At 47.9% G+C, this 21,574-nt stretch overlaps 1 protein-coding gene across 7 annotated transcripts in view; it reads right to left on the reverse strand.

Moving 5' to 3' along the window:
• The window catches only part of MCMBP (minichromosome maintenance complex binding protein), a 129,302-nt gene that overhangs the window by 72,054 nt on the left and 35,674 nt on the right, over positions 1-21,574 (reverse strand). For 5 of the 7 annotated variants that reach the window (XM_069752669.1, XM_069752667.1, XM_069752666.1 and 2 more), the window contains exons 2-4: positions 3,133-3,215; positions 1,301-1,441; positions 886-927 (exon numbers count right to left, since the gene is read on the reverse strand). In XM_069752669.1, coding sequence (XP_069608770.1) covers positions 886-927; positions 1,301-1,441; positions 3,133-3,215 — 266 coding nt within the window. The remainder of the gene's footprint in view (positions 1-885; positions 928-1,300; positions 1,442-3,132; positions 3,216-21,574) is intronic. The other 2 variants (XM_069752668.1, XM_069752664.1) reach the window with 1 other exon arrangement.

Below are 21,574 nucleotides of genomic sequence, written 5' to 3' on the forward strand. Positions count from 1 at the left end.
CTGCGCATGCGCCCGCCATTTTGGAAGATGTCGGCGCCCAGGGAGAAGACGGACGGACGGACGGACACCGGGAGGCCGGGTAAGTATAAGGGGGGGGGAGATGAGGGCACGGGGGGCAGCCACACTGCAGCGGTTCTGCACCACAAACCGCAGAAAACCCCGCAGATATTTTTTTCATCTGCGGGTTTTACTGCGGGTTTGACCTCACAATGGAGGTCTATGGGTGCAGAACCGCTGCAGTTCCGCAAAAAGAAGTGACATGGTACTTCTTTTTTACCGCAGCTATTAAGCGTGGCTTTTTTCGAGATTTTCCGCAATGTGGGCACAGCAGTTCCTGTTTTTCATAGGGTACATTGTAATGTACCCTGCATGGAAAACAGCTGCGGACTCGCAGCGGGAAAATCGCGGCGATTCCGCATGAAAAAAAGGATGGTGTGAATATGGCCTAAGGGGCGATGGGAAAAAAGGAGGAACTAAGGGGCGATGGGGAAAAAAGGGAGGGGGCTAGGAGGAGAGGGAAAAAGGAGGCTCCAACAAAGGGAGGTAGCACCAAGAGTGTAATAGAAGTATGCCTAGAAATGAGAGCTCATGCAGGGAGTTGTAGTACCCACACATGGGGGTTTGTTCTAGTCCAGAGTGAGGAAATCACTGCAGAATGAGAAAAGAACAGCGCCAGAGTCCGCCATCAACTCTGCCGATTCATCCACCATGTAACGTTCACTTAGGAGTACTATTGAACCTTAACTGTAGGACTACAACTCCCAGACAATTATGGCTTACATACAGAACACAAAAAAAAAAAACTAAATCCAAGAGCTGTGCAGTAGGGCCACCAGCTGCCATGTGTAGCATTGGGCAGGGATTAAGAGGACCTGCGGCACTTACTGCACAGTCCACCACGTCTCTGTACTTCCCAAGGTGCAGGCTCTGAGGAGAAAAAAAAAAAATGAGACAAGGTGACAGCAGGTACCCCAATATCTAAGCCAGGGTGGGGAACCTCAGACCCCTGATGACCTTTTATCCGGATCCCAGACAGATTCGTGGGGGGGGCAGCTGGATTATGAAGGCTGCTGGCCCATTGATTTCTTCACATACTGTGATAGCGCGTGGAGGCGAGTGCAATGAATGATTATGTACGGGACCCCTGTGCCAGGACGGACTGTGGGCGGAGCTAGTGTGCAATTTGTACGGCCCCCGAAGGACGGTATAAATATCCTCACCCCTAATCTAAGCCAATCACATGGAAGACATGCGCCGGTATCAGCTTCTTCCCAGTGTCCCCTCCCCGATTAGCACTCACCCTGGCACTGGTTCCACGATCAACAGTCTCATAGACGCCCATATAAAACTCTGGATCAAACATGTCCTGGATCATACAGCGGAAGTGGAGCAGCCCCCCCGGCCGCACATAATGCAGGGGGACAGCATTCAGGCTGGGGACCTAAGAGACAGAAACAGGAGTCACAATGGAGAACCACAAACCCCAGCAACCCCTGACAAGCTATTATAATAGGCCCTAGGGAGTGGAGAGGCGACTGTGGCTTGGCCCTCCCACCCCCCAGATTTTTAAAACTGCACACGGATTTCAGCAATGTTTTCATGGCTATGACCATGCAGGCAGAATAGTGGTGAAGAGTCTGTCGCCATCCACATGAGACTCATCAGGTAAGGACCCCCACCCATGTGTATGATGTAGGGAGAGCCCCCGCGATACAGCCCGCACCTGCGACACACACAGGCACGCATGCACACTGCGGGGGCCCGCACCGGCGACACGCACCCAGTGGGGGCCCGCACCGGCGACACACGCACCCAGCGGGGGCCCGCACCGGCGACACACGCACCCAGTGTGGGGCCCGCACCTGCGACACACACAGGCACGCATGCACACTGCGGGGGCCCGCACCGGCGACACACGCACCCAGCGGGGGCCTGCACCGGCGACACGCACCCAGCGGGGGCCCGCACCGGCGACACACGCACCCAGCGGGGGCCCGCACCGGCGACACACGCACCCAGTGGGGGGCCCGCACCGGCGACACACGCACCCAGTGGGGGGCCCACACCTGCGACACACAGGCACGCATGCACACTGCGGGGGCCCGCACCGGCGACACACGCACACTGCGGGGGCCCGCACCGGTGACACACGCACACTGCGGGGGCCCGCACCGGCGACACGCACACTGCGGGGGCCCGCACCGGCGACACACGCACACAGTGGGGGCCCGCACCGGCGACACACGCACCCAGTGGGGGCCCGCACCGGCGACACACGCACCCAGTGGGGGCCCGCACCGGCGACACACGCACCCAGTGGGGGCCCGCACCGGCGACACACGCACCCAGTGGGGGCCCGCACCGGCGACACACGCACCCAGTGGGGGCCCGCACCGGCGACACACGCACCCAGTGGGGGCCCGCACCGGCGACACGCACACCGGAACGGATTGTGTTTGGTTTCTGGTCAGTGAAATAAAAAATGATAGATTTCTTTAAAAGTACCTCCGTGGAAACAGCAGATGAAACGGGCAGCCCTGCGAGGGGACTACCACGAATCAGGCAGGCGGCCACAGACTGGTCCACAGATCAGGACACTTACAAGGATTTCTATTCTTCTGCTAACAGAACGCCTCGGACAAGGAGTCTTTATAATAATGTTCCGTTATGACGCGGTTTGTTACAGAAATGAAATCGCTAGTAGTCCCATTACTGAGAATTAATAAGGCCCTGATTGGGCTGAATGTAAAGCCATGAAATCATGTAGGAGGATTGTGGAGTCGCCTTCAGCAGGGCAGCACGTCGCTGTAGCTAATGGTCAGTGCTCCAGAGGACGGCCATCCTCTAACCCAGGGGTCCTTAACTCCAGTCCTCAAAGCCCACCAACAGGTCATGTTTTCAGGATTTCCTTTGCATTGCACAGGTGATGCAATTATTACCTGGGCAAGACTAAGGAAATCCTGAAAACATGACATGTTGGTGGGCCTTGAGGACTGGAGTTGGGGACCCCTGCTCTAACCAGTTATGGTCACACAGAGCGCGGTCACTGATCACAGCCAGCACGCGAGGATGTATCCGAGGTAGGACGAGAGCTGAGCGCCGGCAGGGACTACACAACCGCAGAAGTCTCACCCAGCTGCGCTCATCAGACTGCAGCTTCTCACAGAAGAAATCCGTCACCTTCTTCTCCCAGTCTGGGAAAGTCTCATTCTGAGCTACAAAGAGAGAATTCATATTAATATCCAGGACAGGAGGACGACGCAAAGCTTTACAGATAACGGACATACGCCAGCAGCACGCAGATGTGGCAGCAGTGTAGCCGTAATGGGTCGCTCTCGCACGGGCCCCGCTCATCTCCCCTCGGGTGGCGCACAGGCCCCGCTAACCCCTTGTCTTCCTCATTGTGTTAAATTCCCACTCAGGGGAAAACAAAAAAAAAAAAAAACATATCAAGGTCTTATGAGGGTCACAAAATATTTGACAGGATATAATGCAAGGGAACAAACCCTAGAATTTCCTAAAGTATCTCTACCTGTAAGCAGAGGTTGGCATCTCAATATACGTAATGGCACCAGGTCGACTGTCCCTCAATAGCCAAATAAAACACTCAGCTGCCAGTTTTGCCTCGCAGGTTATCAAAAATACAGGGGGAACCCAAGCCATTTTTTTTTTTTTTTTTAGACTTATTTACAGAGCACACACACACGTCATCCCCCCAGTCTCCACACACGGTGTCATCCCCCCAGTCTGCACACACACACACAGTGTCATCCCCCCAGTCTCCACACACACACAACGTCATCCCCCCCAGTCTCCACACACACAGCGTCATCCCCCCAGTCACCACACACAGCGTCATCTCCCCCAGTCTCCACACACACAGCGTCATCCCCCCAGTCTCCACACACACAGCGTCATCCCCCCAGTCTCCACACACACAGCGTCATCCGTGGGCAGCACGGTGGCGCAGTGGTTAGCACTACAGCCTTGCAGCGCTGGGGTCCTGGGTTCTAATCCCACCCAGGACAACATCTGCAAAGAGTTTGTATGTTCTCTCCGTGTTTGCGTGGGTTTCCTCCGGGCACTCCGGTTTCCTCCCACATTCCAAAGACATACTGATAGGAATTCTAGATTGTGAGCCCAATCGGGGACAGTGATGATAATGTGTGCAAACTGTAAAGCGCTGCGGAATATGTTAGCGCTATATAAAAATAAAGATTATTATTATTATTATTATTATCCCCCCCAGTCTCCACACACACACACGTGTCATCCCCCCAGTCTCCACACACACACACACACACACACACACACACGTGTCATCCCCCCAGTCTCCACACACACACACACGTCATCCCCCCAGTCTCCACACACACACGTGTCATCCCCCCAGTCTCTACACACACACACACACACACACACACGTGTCATCCCCCCAGTCTCCACACATTATATATATATATATATATATATGAATGACCTCGGGGAGATCAAAACATCCAACACCGCGGAGACACCATCACATGTTTCTCAATGCAGTGATCCAGAACACTGCCCCCATCCCTTATGGAAAATATGCAAATGCATGTAGAATGTAGAAAAGCCGCGGAGACACGTGATGATGTCTCCGCAGTTTTTCCACACACACACACACGTGTCATCCCCCAGTGTACGTGCGCGCACACACACACACACACACGTGTCATCCCCCAGTGTACGTGCGCGCGCACACACACACACACACACGTGTCATCCCCCCAGTCTACACACACCCAACCACGTTCCATTCACTCACACACAACCACATGCCATTCCCCCCCAGTGCCATTTCCCCACGTGCCATACACACACACACACACACACACACGTTTCATTCACGCCTCCCCACACACCCAACCACGTGCCATCCCCCCCCAGTGCCATTTCCCCACAGACACAACCAAGTGCCATTCCCCCTGTGGTGAAATATGTATATATCTACAGTACAGACCAAAAGTTTGGACACCTTCTCATTTAAAGATTTTTCTGTATTTTCATGACCATGAAAATTGTACATTCACACTGAAGGCATCAAAACTATAACTTAACACATGTGCAATTATATACTTAACAAAAAAGTGTGAAACAACTGAAATTATTATTATTGTTATAGCACCATTTATTCCATGGCGCTTTACATGTAAGGAGGGGTATACATAATAAAAACAAGTACAATAATCAAACAATACAAGTCATAACTGGTACAGAATGAGAGAGGACCCTGCCCGCGAAGGCTCACAATCTACAAGGGATGGGTGAGGATACAGTAGGAGAGAGGACCCTGCCCGCGAGGGCTCACAATCTACAAGGGATGGGTGAGGATACAGTAGGTGAGGGCAGAGCTGGTCGTGCAGCGGTTTGGTCGATCGGTGGTTACTGCAGGTTGTAGGCTTGTCGGAAGAGGTGGGCCTTCAGGCTCTTTTTGAAGGTTTCGATGGTAGGCGAGAGTCTGATATGTTGTGGTAGAGGGTTCCAGAGTAGGGGTGATGCGCGAGAGAAATCTAGTATACGATTGTGAGAAGAGGAGATAAGAGGGGAGTAGAGAAGGAGATCTTGTGAGGATCGGAGGTTGCGTGTAAGCAAGTACCGGGAGACGAGGTCACAGATGTATGGAGGAGACAGGTTGTGGATGGCTTTGTATGTCATGGTTAGGGTTTTGTACTGGAGTCTCTGGGCAATGGGGAGCCAGTGAAGGGATTGACAGAGGGGAGAGGCCGGGGAATAGCGGGGGGACAGGTGGATTAGTCGGGCAGCAGAGTTTAGAATAGATTGGAGGGGTGCGAGAGTGTTAGAGGGGAGGCCACAGAGCAAGAGGTTGCAGTACTCAAGGCGAGAGATGATGAGGGCATGGACTAGGGTTTTTGCGGATTCTTGGTTGAGGAATGAACGGATTTGTGAAATATTTTCGAGTTGAAGTCTGCAGGAAGTGGGAAGGGCTTGGATATGTGGTTTGAAGGAGAGATCAGTATCAAGGATTACCCCGAGGCAGCGAGCTCATGAGACTGGGGAGAGTGGGCAGCCATTTACTGTAATGGATAGATTCGTTGGGGGCGGGGGGGGGGGGTTACGTGAGATGGAGGAAAGATGATGAATTCTGTTTTGTCCATGTTAAGTTTCAGAAATCTAGCGGAGAAGAAGGATGAAATAGTGGACAGACATTGAGGGATTCTGGTTAGTAGGGTGGTGATATCTGGCCCAGAGATGTAGATCTGTGTGTCATCAGCATAGAGATGATACTGAAAGCCATGAGATTCTATGAGCTGTCCCAGGCCAAAGGTTTAAATGGAGAAGAGCAGGGGCCCTAAGACTGAACCTTGTGGGACAAAGGCAGATAGGGGCCGAGGTGAGGAGGTGGTGTGTGAGTGGGAGACGCTGAATGTCCGGTCTGTTCCCTTTTTGGAAGTGCATTTGAACAGCAAGGTTGATTGCTGTTGAGGGGAACTAGAAAAAAAAAAAAAATCTATAAATCTTCAGCAGAGCGAGTGTGAGCGAGCTGAGTGTGTCCTGAGCGTAAGTGTGGACGGCGGTAAGTGTGACTTGTGATTCAGTGAAGAGGTATTTGGAAAGCCTTTAACAAATACCTGTGTGAATTGGTGTGAGTTGCTGAATTGGGGGTAGGTATATTCATAAGGGTTAACTTAGGGTGGGGGCTCATAGTTAAGGGTTTATAAGGGGCAGCTGTTTGGGGCTCAAGTCCTTTTTGGAAGTGCATTTGAACAGCAAGGTTGATTGCTGTTGAGGGGAACTAGGAAAAAAAAAAAAAAAAAAAATCTCTATAAATCTTCAGCAGAGCGAGTGTGAGCGAGCTGAGTGTGTCCTGAGCGTAAGTGTGGACGGCGGTAAGTGTGACTTGTGATTCAGTGAAGAGGTATTTGGAAAGCCTTTAACAAATACCTGTGTGAATTGGTGTGAGTTGCTGAATTGGGGGTAGGTATATTCATAAGGGTTAACTTAGGGTGGGGGCTCATAGTTAAGGGTTTATAAGGGGCAGCTGTTTGGGGCTCAAGTCCTTTTTGGAAGTGCATTTGAACAGCAAGGTTGATTGCTGTTGAGGGGAACTAGGAAAAAAAAAAAAAAAAAAATCTCTATAAATCTTCAGCAGAGCGAGTGTGAGCGAGCTGAGTGTGTCCTGAGCGTAAGTGTGGACGGCGGTAAGTGTGACTTGTGATTCAGTGAAGAGGTATTTGGAAAGCCTTTAACAAATACCTGTGTGAATTGGTGTGAGTTGCTGAATTGGGGGTAGGTATATTCATAAGGGTTAACTTAGGGTGGGGGCTCATAGTTAAGGGTTTATAAGGGGCAGCTGTTTGGGGCTCAAGTCCTTTTTGGAAGTGCATTTGAACAGCAAGGTTGATTGCTGTTGAGGGGAACTAGGAAAAAAAAAAAAAAAAAAAATCTCTATAAATCTTCAGCAGAGCGAGTGTGAGCGAGCTGAGTGTGTCCTGAGCGTAAGTGTGGACGGCGGTAAGTGTGACTTGTGATTCAGTGAAGAGGTATTTGGAAAGCCTTTAACAAATACCTGTGTGAATTGGTGTGAGTTGCTGAATTGGGGGTAGGTATATTCATAAGGGTTAACTTAGGGTGGGGGCTCATAGTTAAGGGTTTATAAGGGGCAGCTGTTTGGGGCTCAAGTCCTTTTTGGAAGTGCATTTGAACAGCAAGGTTGATTGCTGTTGAGGGGAACTAGGAAAAAAAAAAAAAAAAAAAATCTCTATAAATCTTCAGCAGAGCGAGTGTGAGCGAGCTGAGTGTGTCCTGAGCGTAAGTGTGGACGGCGGTAAGTGTGACTTGTGATTCAGTGAAGAGGTATTTGGAAAGCCTTTAACAAATACCTGTGTGAATTGGTGTGAGTTGCTGAATTGGGGGTAGGTATATTCATAAGGGTTAACTTAGGGTGGGGGCTCATAGTTAAGGGTTTATAAGGGGCAGCTGTTTGGGGCTCAAGTCCTTTTTGGAAGTGCATTTGAACAGCAAGGTTGATTGCTGTTGAGGGGAACTAGGAAAAAAAAAAAAAAAAAAAATCTCTATAAATCTTCAGCAGAGCGAGTGTGAGCGAGCTGAGTGTGTCCTGAGCGTAAGTGTGGACGGCGGTAAGTGTGACTTGTGATTCAGTGAAGAGGTATTTGGAAAGCCTTTAACAAATACCTGTGTGAATTGGTGTGAGTTGCTGAATTGGGGGTAGGTATATTCATAAGGGTTAACTTAGGGTGGGGGCTCATAGTTAAGGGTTTATAAGGGGCAGCTGTTTGGGGCTCAAGTCCTTTTTGGAAGTGCATTTGAACAGCAAGGTTGATTGCTGTTGAGGGGAACTAGGAAAAAAAAAAAAAAAAAAAATCTCTATAAATCTTCAGCAGAGCGAGTGTGAGCGAGCTGAGTGTGTCCTGAGCGTAAGTGTGGACGGCGGTAAGTGTGACTTGTGATTCAGTGACTTTGGATTCAGGGAGTTTCCAGGGGAGGAATTGCTGTCTGATTTTTATTAATACTTTGTATTTATTTATTTTTTAATTGAACTGTTCTGTCTGGTGCAATCCCCATTAGGAAATGTGCTCCACGATTGTTAATGCCATCCAGTGCACGTCTTGCCACATGTATGCAGTCCTTGAGCAGCCGATCGAGGGTGCATACTGCTGTGCGAGATGTGAGCACGTTGTGCATTTGGAAAACCAGATTCTGACTCTAAATGTGCAGCTGGCAACACTGAGATCCATAGACAATATGGAGAGGAGTCTTCTGCTCACGGAGCAGACGCTCAATGGGACAGATGAGGTGGGTGATGGTGGGATGGAGCTGCAGGACAATGAAGTAGCAAGCTGGGTGACAGTTAGGAAGCGGGGTAGAGGGAAGAGTGCCAGGGAGGCTAGTCCTGATCTGGAACACCCCAATAAGTTTGCTAAGTTGGCAGATGAGGGGGGTGCCAGTACAGGGGTAGCACTGCTGCAGCCAGGCATGTCCTCTGAAAGCCGGAGGAGTGACTGCTCCAGTAAGGAGGGAAATAGGAGAGCAGGGCAGGCCAGACAGGTGCTGGTAGTGGGGGACTCAATTATTAGGGGAACAGATAGGGCAATCTGTCACAAAGACAGGGATCGTCGAACGGTGTGCTGCCTACCTGGCGCTCGAGTCCGACACATCGCTGATCGGGTGGACAGATTATTGGGAGGGGCTGGTGAGGACCCAGCGGTCATGGTGCACATTGGCACTAATGACAAAGTTAGAGGTAGGTGGAAGGTCCTTAAAGATGATTTCAGGGAATTAGGCTGCAAGCTGAAAGCAAGGACCTCCAACGTGGTATTTTCCGAAATACTGCCGGTACCACGTGCCACGCCAGAGAGGCAACGGGAGATTAGGGAGGTTAATAAGTGGCTCAAGAATTGGTGTAGGAAAGAGGGGTTTGGGTTCCTGCAGAACTGGGCCGACTTCTCAGTTGGCTACAGGCTCTACGCTAGGGACGGGCTGCACCTCAATGGGGAGGGTGCAGCTGTGCTGGGGGAGAGAATGGCTTGAAGGTTGGAGGAGTGTTTAAACTAGGAATTGGGGGGGAGGGTATTCATTTTATAGGAGGGGAAGATAGTGCAGACAGAGACCTGGGCACAAATAAGGAAGTTGGGGGTGGCGGTGGCATGGGGGTTGGGGTTAGAACAGTTAATAATTTAAGAAATAGAAGTACAGAGAGGAACATAAAGTGCATGTATACTAATGCCAGAAGCCTCGCCAACAAAATGGACGAATTAGAACTAATGTTCTTCGAGCATAATTATGACATGGTGGGGATATCTGAAACGTGGCTGGATGAGAGCCATGACTGGGCTGTTAACTTGCAGGGCTACAGCCTGTTCAGAAATGACCGTACAGATAAGCGAGGGGGAGGGGTGTGTGTATATGTAAAATCATCCTTAAAACCCATCCTGCGCGATAATATAGGTGAATTTAATGAAAATGTAGAATCCCTGTGGGTGGAGATAAGGGGAGGGGGAAAAAATAATAAATTACTGATAGGGGTTTGTTATAAATCTCCAAAAATAATGGAAGCAATGGAGAATATCCTCGTAAAGCAAATAGATGAAGCTGCGACTCAAGGAGAAGTCATTATTATGGGGGACTTCAACTACCCTGAAATAGATTGGGGAATAGAAACCTGCAGTTCCAGCAAAGGTAATCGGTTTTTGACAATTATGAGAGACAATTACCTTTCACAACTGGTTCAGGACCCAACAAGAAGGGGGGCACTGCTAGACCTAATATTAACCAACAGGCCAGACCGCATAGCAAATATAAGGGTTGGGGTCACTTGGGAAATAGCGATCACAAAATAATAAGTTTTCAAGTATCCTTTAAAAAGATGTGTAGTAGAGGGGTTACAAGGACACTAAACTTCAGGAGGGCAAATTTCCAACGGATGAGAGAGGATCTTGGTGCAATTAACTGGGACGATATCCTGAGACACAAAAATACACAAAGAAAATGGGAGACGTTTATTAGCATCCTGGATAGGACCTGTGCACAGTATATACCGTATGGGAATAAACATACTAGAAATAGGAGGAAACCAATATGGCTAAATAGAGCTGTAAGGGGCGCAATAAGTGACAAAAAGAAAGCATTTAGAGAATTAAAGGAAGTAGGTAGTGAGGAGGCATTAAATAAATACAGAAAATTAAATAAATTCTGTAAAAAGCAAATCAAGGCAGCAAAGATTGAGACAGAGAGACTCATTGCCAGAGAGAGTAAAAATAATCCTAAAATATTCTTTAACTACATAAATAGTAAGAAACTAAAAAATGATAGTGTTGGCCCCCTTAAAAATAGTCTGGGTGAGATGGTGGATGAGGATGAGGAAAAAGCCAATATGCTAAATGACTTTTTTTCATCAGTATTTACACAAGAAAATCCCATGGCAGACAAAATGTCTAGTGATAAAAATTCCCAATTAAATGTCACCTGCTTAACCCAGCAGGAAGTGCGGCGGCGTCTAAAAATCACTAAAATTGACAAATCTCCGGGCCCGGATGGGATACACCCTCGAGTACTGCAGGAATTAAGTACAGTCATTGATAGACCATTATTTTTAATCTTTAAAGACTCCATAATAACAGGGTCTGTGCCACAGGACTGGCGTATAGCAAATGTGGTGCCAATATTCAAAAAGGGGACAAAAACTGAACTCGGAAATTATAGGCCAGTAAGCTTAACCTCTACTGTGGGTAAAATACTGGAGGGCATTCTAAGGGATGCTATACTGGAGTATCTGAAGAGGAATAACCTCATGACCCAGTATCAGCACGGGTTTACTAGGGACCGTTCATGTCAGACTAATCTGATCAGTTTCTATGAAGAGGTAAGTTCCAGATTGGACCAAGGGAACCCAGTGGATGTAGTGTATATGGACTTTTCAAAAGCTTTTGATACGGTGCCACACAAAAGGTTGATACATAAAATGAGAATAATGGGGATAGGGGAAAATATGTGCAAGTGGGTTGAGAGCTGGCTCAGGGATAGGAAACAAAGGGTGGTTATTAATGGAGCACACTCGGACTGGGTAGCGGTTAGCAGTGGGGTACCACAGGGGTCAGTATTGGGCCCTCTTCTTTTTAACATATTTATTAATGACCTTGTAGGGGGCATTCAGAGTAGAATTTCAATATTTGCATTTGACACTAAACTCTGCAGGGTAATCAATACAGAGGAGGACAATTTTATATTACAGGATGATTTATGTAAACTAGAAGCTTGGGCTGATAAATGGCAAATGAGCTTTAATGGGGATAAATGTAAGGTCATGCACTTGGGTAGAAGTAATAAGATGTATAATTATGTGCTTAATTCTAAAACTCTGGGCAAAACCGTCAATGAAAAAGACCTGGGTGTATGGGTGGATGACAAACTTAAATTCAGTGGCCAGTGTCAGGCAGCTGCTACAAAGGCAAATAAAATAATGGGATGCATTAAAAGAGGCATAGATGCTCATGAGGAGAACATAATTTTACCTCTATACAAGTCACTAGTTCGACCACACTTAGAATACTGTGCACAGTTCTGGTCTCCGGTGTTTAAGAAAGACATAGCTGAACTGGAGCGGGTGCAGAGAAGAGCGACCAAGGTTATTAGAGGACTGGGGGGTCTGCAATACCAAGATAGGTTATTACACTTGGGGCTATTTAGTTTGGAAAAACGAAGACTAAGGGGTGATCTTATTTTAATGTATAAATATATGAGGGGACAGTACAAAGACCTTTCTGATGATCTTTTTAATCATAGACCTGAAACAGGGACAAGGGGGCATCCTCTGCGGTTGGAGGAAAAAAGGTTTAAGCATAATAACAGACGCGGATTCTTTACTGTAAGAGCAGTGAGACTATGGAACTCTCTGCCGTATGATGTTGTAATGAGGGATTCATTACTTAAATTTAAGAGGGGACTGGATACCTTTCTGGAAAAGTATAATGTTACAGGGTATATACACTAGATTCCTTGATAGGGCGTTGATCCAGGGAACTAGTCTGATTGCCGTATGTGGAGTCGGGAAGGAATTTTTTTCCCCAATGTGGAGCTTACTCTTTGCACATGGGTTTTTTTTTGCCTTCCTCTGGATCAACATGTTAGGTTAGGCTATGGGTTGAACTAGATGGACATATAGTCTTCCTTCAACCTTAATAACTATGTAACTATGTTAGGTATGATGAGATCCAGGATAGGGCCAAGTCTGTGATGCCAAGGGATGAGAGGGTCTGTAGTAATAGGGAATGGTCCACTGTGTCAAAGGCAGCCGACAGGTCCAGGAGGAGGAGGACAGAGTAGTGTCGCTTGCTCTTAGCGGTTAAGGTCATTGGTGACCTTAGTTAGGGCAGTTTCAGTGGAATGGTGTGACCGGAAGCCAGATTGTAAGCGGTCGAAGAGGCAGCAAGAAGAGAGATGAGAGGACAGTTCAAGGTAGACGTGTTCCAGTAGCTTGGAGGCATAGGGGAGAAGTGATATAGAGCGATAGCTAGATACAGAGGATGGGTCAAGAGAGGGCTTTTTGAGGATAGTTGTATGTCTTATATTCCAGTTTCTTCAAAGTAGCCACCTTTTGCTTTGATGACTGCTTTGCACACTCTTGATGAGCTTCAAGAGGTAGTCACCGGGAATGGTTTTCACTTCACAGGTGTGCCCTGTCAGGTTTAATAAGTGGGATTTCTTGCCTTATAAATGGGGTTGGGACCATCAGTTGTGTTGTGCAGAAGTCTGGTGGATACACAGTGGATAGTCCTACTGAATAGACTGTTAGAATTTGTATTATGGCAAGAAAAAAGCAGCCAAGTAAAGAAAAACGAGGGGCCATCGTTTAAGAAATTAAGGTCAGTCAGTTCAAAAAATTGGAAAAACTTTGAAAGTGTCCCCAAGTGCAGTGGCAAAAACCATCAAGCGCTACAAAGAAACTTGCTCACATGAGGACCGCCCCAGGAAAGGAAGACCAAGAGTCACCTCTGCTTCTGAGGACAGCATTAAGCTACTTACCGGTAGCGGCATTTTTCAGAGGCCCATGACAGCACCACGAGAGGAGATCCGCCCTTAAGGAACAGGAAACCTACAGATACAAAAGGGCGGTACCTCTCCCAAGTATCAGTTGTATTTCAGAGCCTGAGAGGACTACCGCGGTTAGTAGCACACACACCATACAGTATCTACTATATAATTGTCTAAGGGTCACTTCCGTCTGTCACGGATATTCATCGGTCACGGCCTCTGTCTGTCACGGAAATCCAAGTCGCTGATTGTTTTGCCACAACCAATCAGCGACGGGCACAGTCCGGCAGCAAAATGGCCGCTCCATCCTCCCCGCACTCAGTGCACACTCCGTACTCCCCTCCAGTCAGCGCTCACACAGGGTTAATGGCAGCACTAATGGACCGCGTTATGCCGCGGTGTAACGCACTCCATTAACACTGCTATTAACCCTGTGTGACCAACGTTTTACTATTGATGCTGCCTATGCAGCATCAATAGTAAAAAGATCTAATGTAAAAAAAAAAAAAAATTAAATTAAAAATCGTTATATACTCACCGTCCTTCAGCCCCTTGGATCCAGAACAGGCCTTTCCCGCACCTCGCGAAGCTCCGGTGTCCGCCAAATGCATTGCGATCTCGCGAGATGATGACGTAGCGGTCTTGCGAGAACGCTACTTCATCATCTTGCAAGACCGCAATGCACTCTGCAGATCAGGTCTGATGAGCGGAGCGCGCGAGGAGAGTCGGTAACCGCTTCAATCCGGGGGCCAACGGAAGGTGAGTATATAATTATTTTTAATTTTAATTTTTTTTTTTTTTTTTTTTTTTTTAAACAGGGATATGAATGCCCACAGTCCAATATACTGCGTGCGTGGGCTGTGCAATAAACTATGGGGCTGTGCTATACACTACGTGGCTGTGCTATATACGTGGCCGGCCGCAAACAATCAGCGACAGGCGCAGTGCGGCCGCGAATTGGCACGGGATTTGAACCACGCTTCGCTAATTGGTCGCGGCCGGCCGAATCCTGTGTATTCAATGTATTCTAAAATCTTCTTAAATAAACTACATATTCTAGAACACCCGATGCGTTAGAATCAGGCTACCACCTAGTCTTGTATAATCTGCAAGCCAGATATCACCTGAAAAATTTTTTTTTTTTTTTTTAAATATTTTCTTAGGAAGTGCAAGCCCCATGTGAAAAGGGAGGGAACTAAGGGTGCTGTCATGGGCCTCTGAAAAACGCCGCTACCGGTAAGTAGCTTCTTGCTTTATTCGGACTCCCATGACAGCACCACAAGAGATTTACACAGGGATGTAAGCTACCTTAGGGAGGGACTATAGCCTGCAGCACCCTTAATCCGAAGGTGAGATCTGAGGAGCACCACAAGTCCAACCGATAAGCGTTTGAAAAAGGTGAAAGGGGATAACCATGTGGCCGCCTTACATATTTGTTCGATTGATACTCCAGATCTTTCCGCCCAGGATGATGCCACGGCCCGGGTGGAATGCGCCCTCAGACTCTGCGGAGTTGGACCCCCACCTGCTGTATAAGCCAGAGAGATAGCCTCCCTAATCCATCTATCTAGTGTGCATCTTGGTACTCTAAGGGTACCGTCACACTAAGCGACACTGCAGCGATACCGACAACGATGTCGATCGCTGCAACGTCGCTGTTTGGTCGCTGGATAGCTGTCACACAGACAGCTCTCCAGCGACCAACGATCCCGAAATCCCCTGGTAACCAGGGTAAACATCGGGTTACTAAGCGCAGGGCCGCGCTTAGTAACCCGATGTTTACCCTGGTTACCAGCGTAAACGTAAAAAAACCAAACACTACATACTTACCTTCCGCTGTCTGTCCCCAGCGCTGTGCTTTCCTGCACTGACTGTGAGCACAGCGGCCGGAAAGCAGAGCGGTGACGTCACCGCTGTGCTTTCCGGCTGGCCGGCGCTCACAGCCAGTGCAGAGAAGCACAGCGCCGGAGGACAGACACGAAAGGTAAGTATGTAGTGTTTGTTTTTTTTACTTTTACTCTGGTAACCAGGGTAAACATCAGGTTACTAAGCACGGCCCTGCGCTTAGTAACCCTATATTTACCCTGGTTACCAGTGAAGACATCGCTGGATCGGTGTCACACACGCCGATCCAGCAATGTCAGCAGGGAGTCCAACGACCAAATAAAGTTCTGGACTTTCCTCAGCGACCAACGATCTCCCAGCAGGGGCCTGATCGTTGGTCGCTGTCACACATAACGATTTCCTTAACGATATCGTTGCTACGTCACAAAAAGCAACGATATCGTTATGTGTGACGGTACCTTAAACCCTTTCCTAGGACCTTGAAAGGATAAGAATAGCGAATTCTCTCTCTTCCAAGTATCAGTGACAGATATATTGCAGACGGCATCGTCTGACGTCTAATGTATGGAGTTCCTCTTCCTTGAGTTAAAAGGATTAGGGAGAAATGATGGTAGAACTATTTCCTGAGACCTGTGGAAATAGGATGCTACTTTCGGCAAGTAAGCTGGGTCCGGCCTGAGGACCACCCTATCCTGCAAGAATTCTGTATAAGGGGGAAGCCTGGAAAGTGCCTCGGTGTCTCCTACTCTACGTGCAGATGTTATCGCTACCAGGAAAGCTGTTAAGGGATAGCATCTTTATTGAGGCTGATTGTAGGGGTTCGAAGGTGTCAGGATTCCCTGACCGCTGCCACCAAATTGTGACGATTCACACCGTGACCGTCACCCCTACGTCATGGGTCGGGGTGCCTTTGGGCCAACAGACGGCTATCACATGTGCAGGGGGGCTTATCTTAGTTATCCCTCCACTGCTAACAATGGGCTTATTGTAGGTATCCCACTGCTTTTCAATATACCACAAACTACAGGGATTTATGTATATCCCGCTTACAGTTCCACTTAACACTTGCAGCTCTCTGGCGCCCCCCTTACTCTCAGGTCAGATTAGGTACTGCACCTTCGGTAATTAGTCGCCAGACAGGCTGCCTGCTATGAACTGGCTATTGGGCACGCTGCAGCGACGCGATAACTACTCCCACTCAGGCAGGAACAATAATTATCAATGCCGCAGTCGCTATAACACCACCCAACTACCCGGTACAAAACGTATGCTGCCACCAGCTTCGATTAAACGGGTCTGAAGCTAACCCAACACAACAGTAACAATAATTATCAACGCCGCAGTCGCTACAACTTCACCCAAAAGTCTGCACCAAGTATCACTGCCACCAGCTTCGATTAAACGGGTCCAAAGCTAACCCAACACAGTAGCGTATTTCCCTTCAGAAGACTTAGGGTACGTTTAGAGCATGGAGAATGAACTAATATTAAATATTATATCCCATAAAAATTAGGCAGTGCTTTATCAAAAATATTTTATAAAGATTGTCACGATTCCCCTGACCGCTGTCACCAATGGGTCAGGATTCACGCCGTGACCGTCACCCCTACGTCACGGATTGAGGTGACTTTAGGCCAACAGACGGCTATCACATGTGCAGGGGGGCTTATCTTAGTTATCCCTCCACTCCACGATGTGATTAAAAACCACACAAGGCTATTGACCTTTTAGTTTACAGCAGGGGCTTATTCTAGGTATCCCACTGCTTTCAATATACCACAACCTGCAGGGATTTATGTATATCCCGCTTACAGTTCCACTTAACACTTGCAGCTCTCTGGCGCCCCCCTTACTCTCAGGTCAGATTAGGTACTGCACCCTGGGTAATTAGTCGCCAGAAAGCCTGCCTGCTATGTACTGGCTATTGGACACGCTGCAACGACGCGATAACTACTCCCACTCAGGCAGGAACAATAATTATCAATGCCGCAGTTGCTATAACGCCACCCAACTACCCGGTACAAAACGTATGCTGCCACCAGCTTCGATTAAACAGGTCTGAAGCTAACCCAACACAACAATAACAGTAGCGTATTACCCTTCAGAAGACTTAGGGTACGGTTTACAACAGGAGAACGAACTAATATTAAATATTATATTCCATAAAAAATTAGGCAGCGCTTTATCAAAAAATATTTTATAAAGATGTTACAAATGAGACAATTGCAAATATGTACAAGGGTAATTATAACATAAAGGGAATAAATGAGAAAAAGCAACACTTACATGTTCAAAGCATGACAGGCAACCAGGCTAGTGGAGTTTTTCCCATACGTCCCAGCTCATTTGGACGTGATGCTGGGCTCTTCCAGGAGAAGACAAGAAATCAAGCAGAAAGACCGAGCTGGGGATGTGTGCAGCCAGTTATAACTTCAAGGCTGTGACATCACAGAAAGGCTGGCTTATCCAGACCCTCCTCTCTCTACCTTCTGAGTAAACTTTAAACTATTTTCTCTGATTTCTATAACTTCACTACAAAACATGTCAGAGTCCTAACATACTCATAATTCATCTCGGATTAACGTGAGCATTCTAATGAGATCAAATATGTCCTATCTGGGATACATATTTACAGAGAAAACCCTACTTCTTTACCAGATGGAGTTAGAAGCCCGAGTTTCAAGGGATGGATAGATACACCGAGTGAGAATAAGAATATATATTTTCGTATTTCTAGCTTAAATCGTTTGCCTAATATCTAACAAAAACTAAACAAAGAATCTTTCATGAATTTTTGGAGCCACTTTTCAGTTCTAGCTGGAGGAAGATTCTAACCTGGTCGTAAATACCGTTCGGCCATAAAACTCCCCACACTCTCTGAGAAGGAAAGCCAGGAATTGGCAGCTACAAACTGTTACTCCAAGAAGGGGGGGCTTAGCCCACGCAGGCTAGCAAGAGAACTACTTATGATATTTCATACCATATCGTGACAATGATACAAATGAGACAATTGCAAATATGTACAAGGGTAATTATCAAATAAACAGGGATTAAATGAGAAAAGGTAACACTCATGTTCTCAGTTCATTGCATGGCAGGCAACCATACGTCCCAGCTCATTGGACGTGCTCAGGGCTTCAGGAGGAGACAAAGTCAAGAAGACTGAGCTGGGGATCGTGGCAGACAGTTATAGCTTCAGCCTGTGACATCCCAGAAAGGGGTTGGATCACCTCGTCCCTCCTACCTCTTCAGTTAACTCATTTTATCCTAATCTATATCTAATTTCAGTACCTCCGCTACAAAACATGTCATAGTCATAAACCCATCATTCATCTCGGATTAACGTGGGCATTCTAATGAGATCAAATATGCCCTATCTGGGATACATATTTACAGAGAAATACCTACTTCTTTACTAGATGAAGTTAGAAGCTCGTGTTTAGCGGGATGGGCAAATCCACAGAGGGAGAGTAAGAATATAAATTTGTGTTCTTAACGTAAACGGTTTGCATAATATCTTACAAAAACCAAACAAAGAACTTTCATGGATCCTAGAAGTTTCTAGTTCACTTATAGCTGGACAAGAGCTTACATGGCAGGAAATGCCGGTCGTAAATACCTTGGCTCTCCTAAAACCCCCACACTCTCTGAGAAGGAAAGCTAAACTCTGAAGTAATGGGAAGGGGCATTTTGAGCCCAGGGTCTGCCATGTGTTTTTGGAACCATGGTCAGAAGTGCCAAAAATCCCTCAGCTATGGTGCTAACAGGCAGAGAAACTACTACTTATTTGATAATTCGTACCATATCGTGACAGAAGGGTTCTTTTGTCAAAGATGAAAGGACTAGGTTAAGATCCCACGGAACCATAATACTCTTATGTATGGTCTAGCTCTACCAACAGCCTTAATAAACCTCGAAACCCAATAATTGTTGGCAATATTACAAGAGAACAGGGCTCCTAGGGCTGAGACCTGTACTTTTAGCGTACTCATGGAAAGATTTAATTCCAATCCCTTCTGCTGAAATTCTAAGATCTGGCATATCGGCACTCCCTCTTTTATGTCGGAGTCTGATATGGCCAGGAACTTCTTCCAAGTTCTAGAGTAGAGCTTAGTTGTGATCTGTTTCCTACTCTCAAGAAGGGTATCTACTAAATTCGGGGAGAAGCCTCTGTCTTAAAGACTGCTCAAACTCCATGCCGTTAAATGTAGTCCCTTCACTTGTTGATGGCTGATCGGACCCTGGTAGAGCAAGTTCGGGATGTCTGGAAGTACCCAGGGATCGCATTCCTTGTGTTTAGCTTTACTGATGCACTTCTTCCCCTAAAACAAAGAATATGAGGGGGACCGTCACTGAGTGAACATTCTCGTAGATCACTTACCAGTGGCCGCAGAAACAAGATACCGGAATACGAGGGGGATCCTTTCTGGATGATGCATCCGATCCTTGTTTGGAGGAGCGTTTACGACCGGAATTGTCACTTCTCTTGACATGGTCCTTTGCTTTGGGCTTCTGACGAATCTCCTCCGGCAGCTGGGCCTGCTGCTCATGATCACTCTTCATCCTCACACCTTGAGGCCAGAAGCAAGGATCCGGGTCTGGAGCCTGCTTAAAATTCCCTCCTCCAGTTCAGCAGAATTGCACGGCGCTGCCCCCTGATTCGCTGACTGCCCCTCAGGTGCAGGTGACAGGCAGGAAAGCCCGTGCTTTACTCGGCGTACAATTACAGGTGGGCGCCGCCATCTTGGAGCCACCGCGCATGCGCAGCAACCCGAGGCCCGGAAACACGCCGGCTCCATCCCTAGATGTCACCGCAGCCCCCAGCGCTTCCTGCTGGCGCCGAGAGCAGCGCAAGATGCCTGGACAGCCAGTGGTGTCCCGGATGGCTTCCCTCCAGAACACACAGCCTCCAGCAACACCATACACTCCGGGAAAAACGAGGGGGAACATACTCACCTCGCGCCGGCTTGGAGATGGAAAAGACCGCGGGCCACCGCTCCCTGCTGTGAGCATCACTGCCGTGCAGCCCTGCCAGGACCACCGTGACGCCTCCAGGAACTCCGCACAGGCCGAGGTAGGAGAGCCCTTCACTACCTGAGTCGGCGGGTTGGCCTGGGATCCATTCTTCTGTAGGATCCAGTCCCTATAGGAACAGGAATCCAACTGATACAAAAGGGTGGTACCTCTCCCATGTAACTGTAGGTTTCCTGTTCCTGAAGGGCGGATCCCCTCTCTCGTGGTGCTGTCATGGGAGTCCGAATAAAAGTTTATCAGAGTCACCAGCCTCAGAAGTCGCAGGTTAACAGCAGCTCAGATTAGAGACCAGGTCAATGCCACTCAATTCTAGCAGCAGACATCTCTACAACAACTGTTAAGAGGAGACTTTGTGCAGCAGGCCTTCATGGTAAAATAGCTGCTAGGAAACCACTGCTAAGGACAGGCAACAAGCAGAAGAGACTTGTTTGGGCTAAAGAACACAAGGAATAGACATTAGACCAGTGGACATCTATGCTTTGGTCTCATGAGTCCAAATTTGTTATCTTTGGTTCCAACCACCATGTCTCTGTGCGACGCAGAAAAGATGAACGGATGAACTCTACATGCCTGGTTCCCACCGTGAAGCATGGAGGAGGAGGTGTGATGGTGTGGAGGGGCTTTGCTTGTGACACTGTTGGGGATTTATTCAAAATTGAAGGCATACCGAACCAGCATGGCTACCACAGCATCTTGCAGCGGCGCGTTATTCCATCCGGTTTGTGTTTAGTTGGACCATCATTTATTTTTCAACAGGACAATGACCCCAAACACACCTCCAGGCTGTGTAAGGGTTATTTGACCAAGGAGGAGAGTGATGGGGTGCTACGCCAGATGACCTGGCCTCCACAATCACCAGACCTCAACCCTATCGAGATGATTTGGGGTGAGCTGGACCGCAGAGTGAAGGCAAAAGGGCCAACAAGTGCTAAGCATCTCTGGAAACTCCATCAAGATTGTTGGAAGACCATTCCCGGTGACTACCTCTTGAAGCTCGGTAACAGAAGAAAGACCAACCAAATGAACCCAAAAAAACCCAACAAGGTATTCGTTATAAAAATTAAGTTTTATTTGAACACAGAAAACACACACTGCAAATTGGAGGGAGCTACTCGCTCCAGCCAATCTTCCCTGCGCTCGTTGGACCGGAAAACCA

This window comes from Ranitomeya imitator, chromosome 2 (assembly GCF_032444005.1).
Source record: "Ranitomeya imitator isolate aRanImi1 chromosome 2, aRanImi1.pri, whole genome shotgun sequence".
In the NCBI taxonomy this organism is placed as follows: domain Eukaryota; kingdom Metazoa; phylum Chordata; class Amphibia; order Anura; family Dendrobatidae; genus Ranitomeya; species Ranitomeya imitator.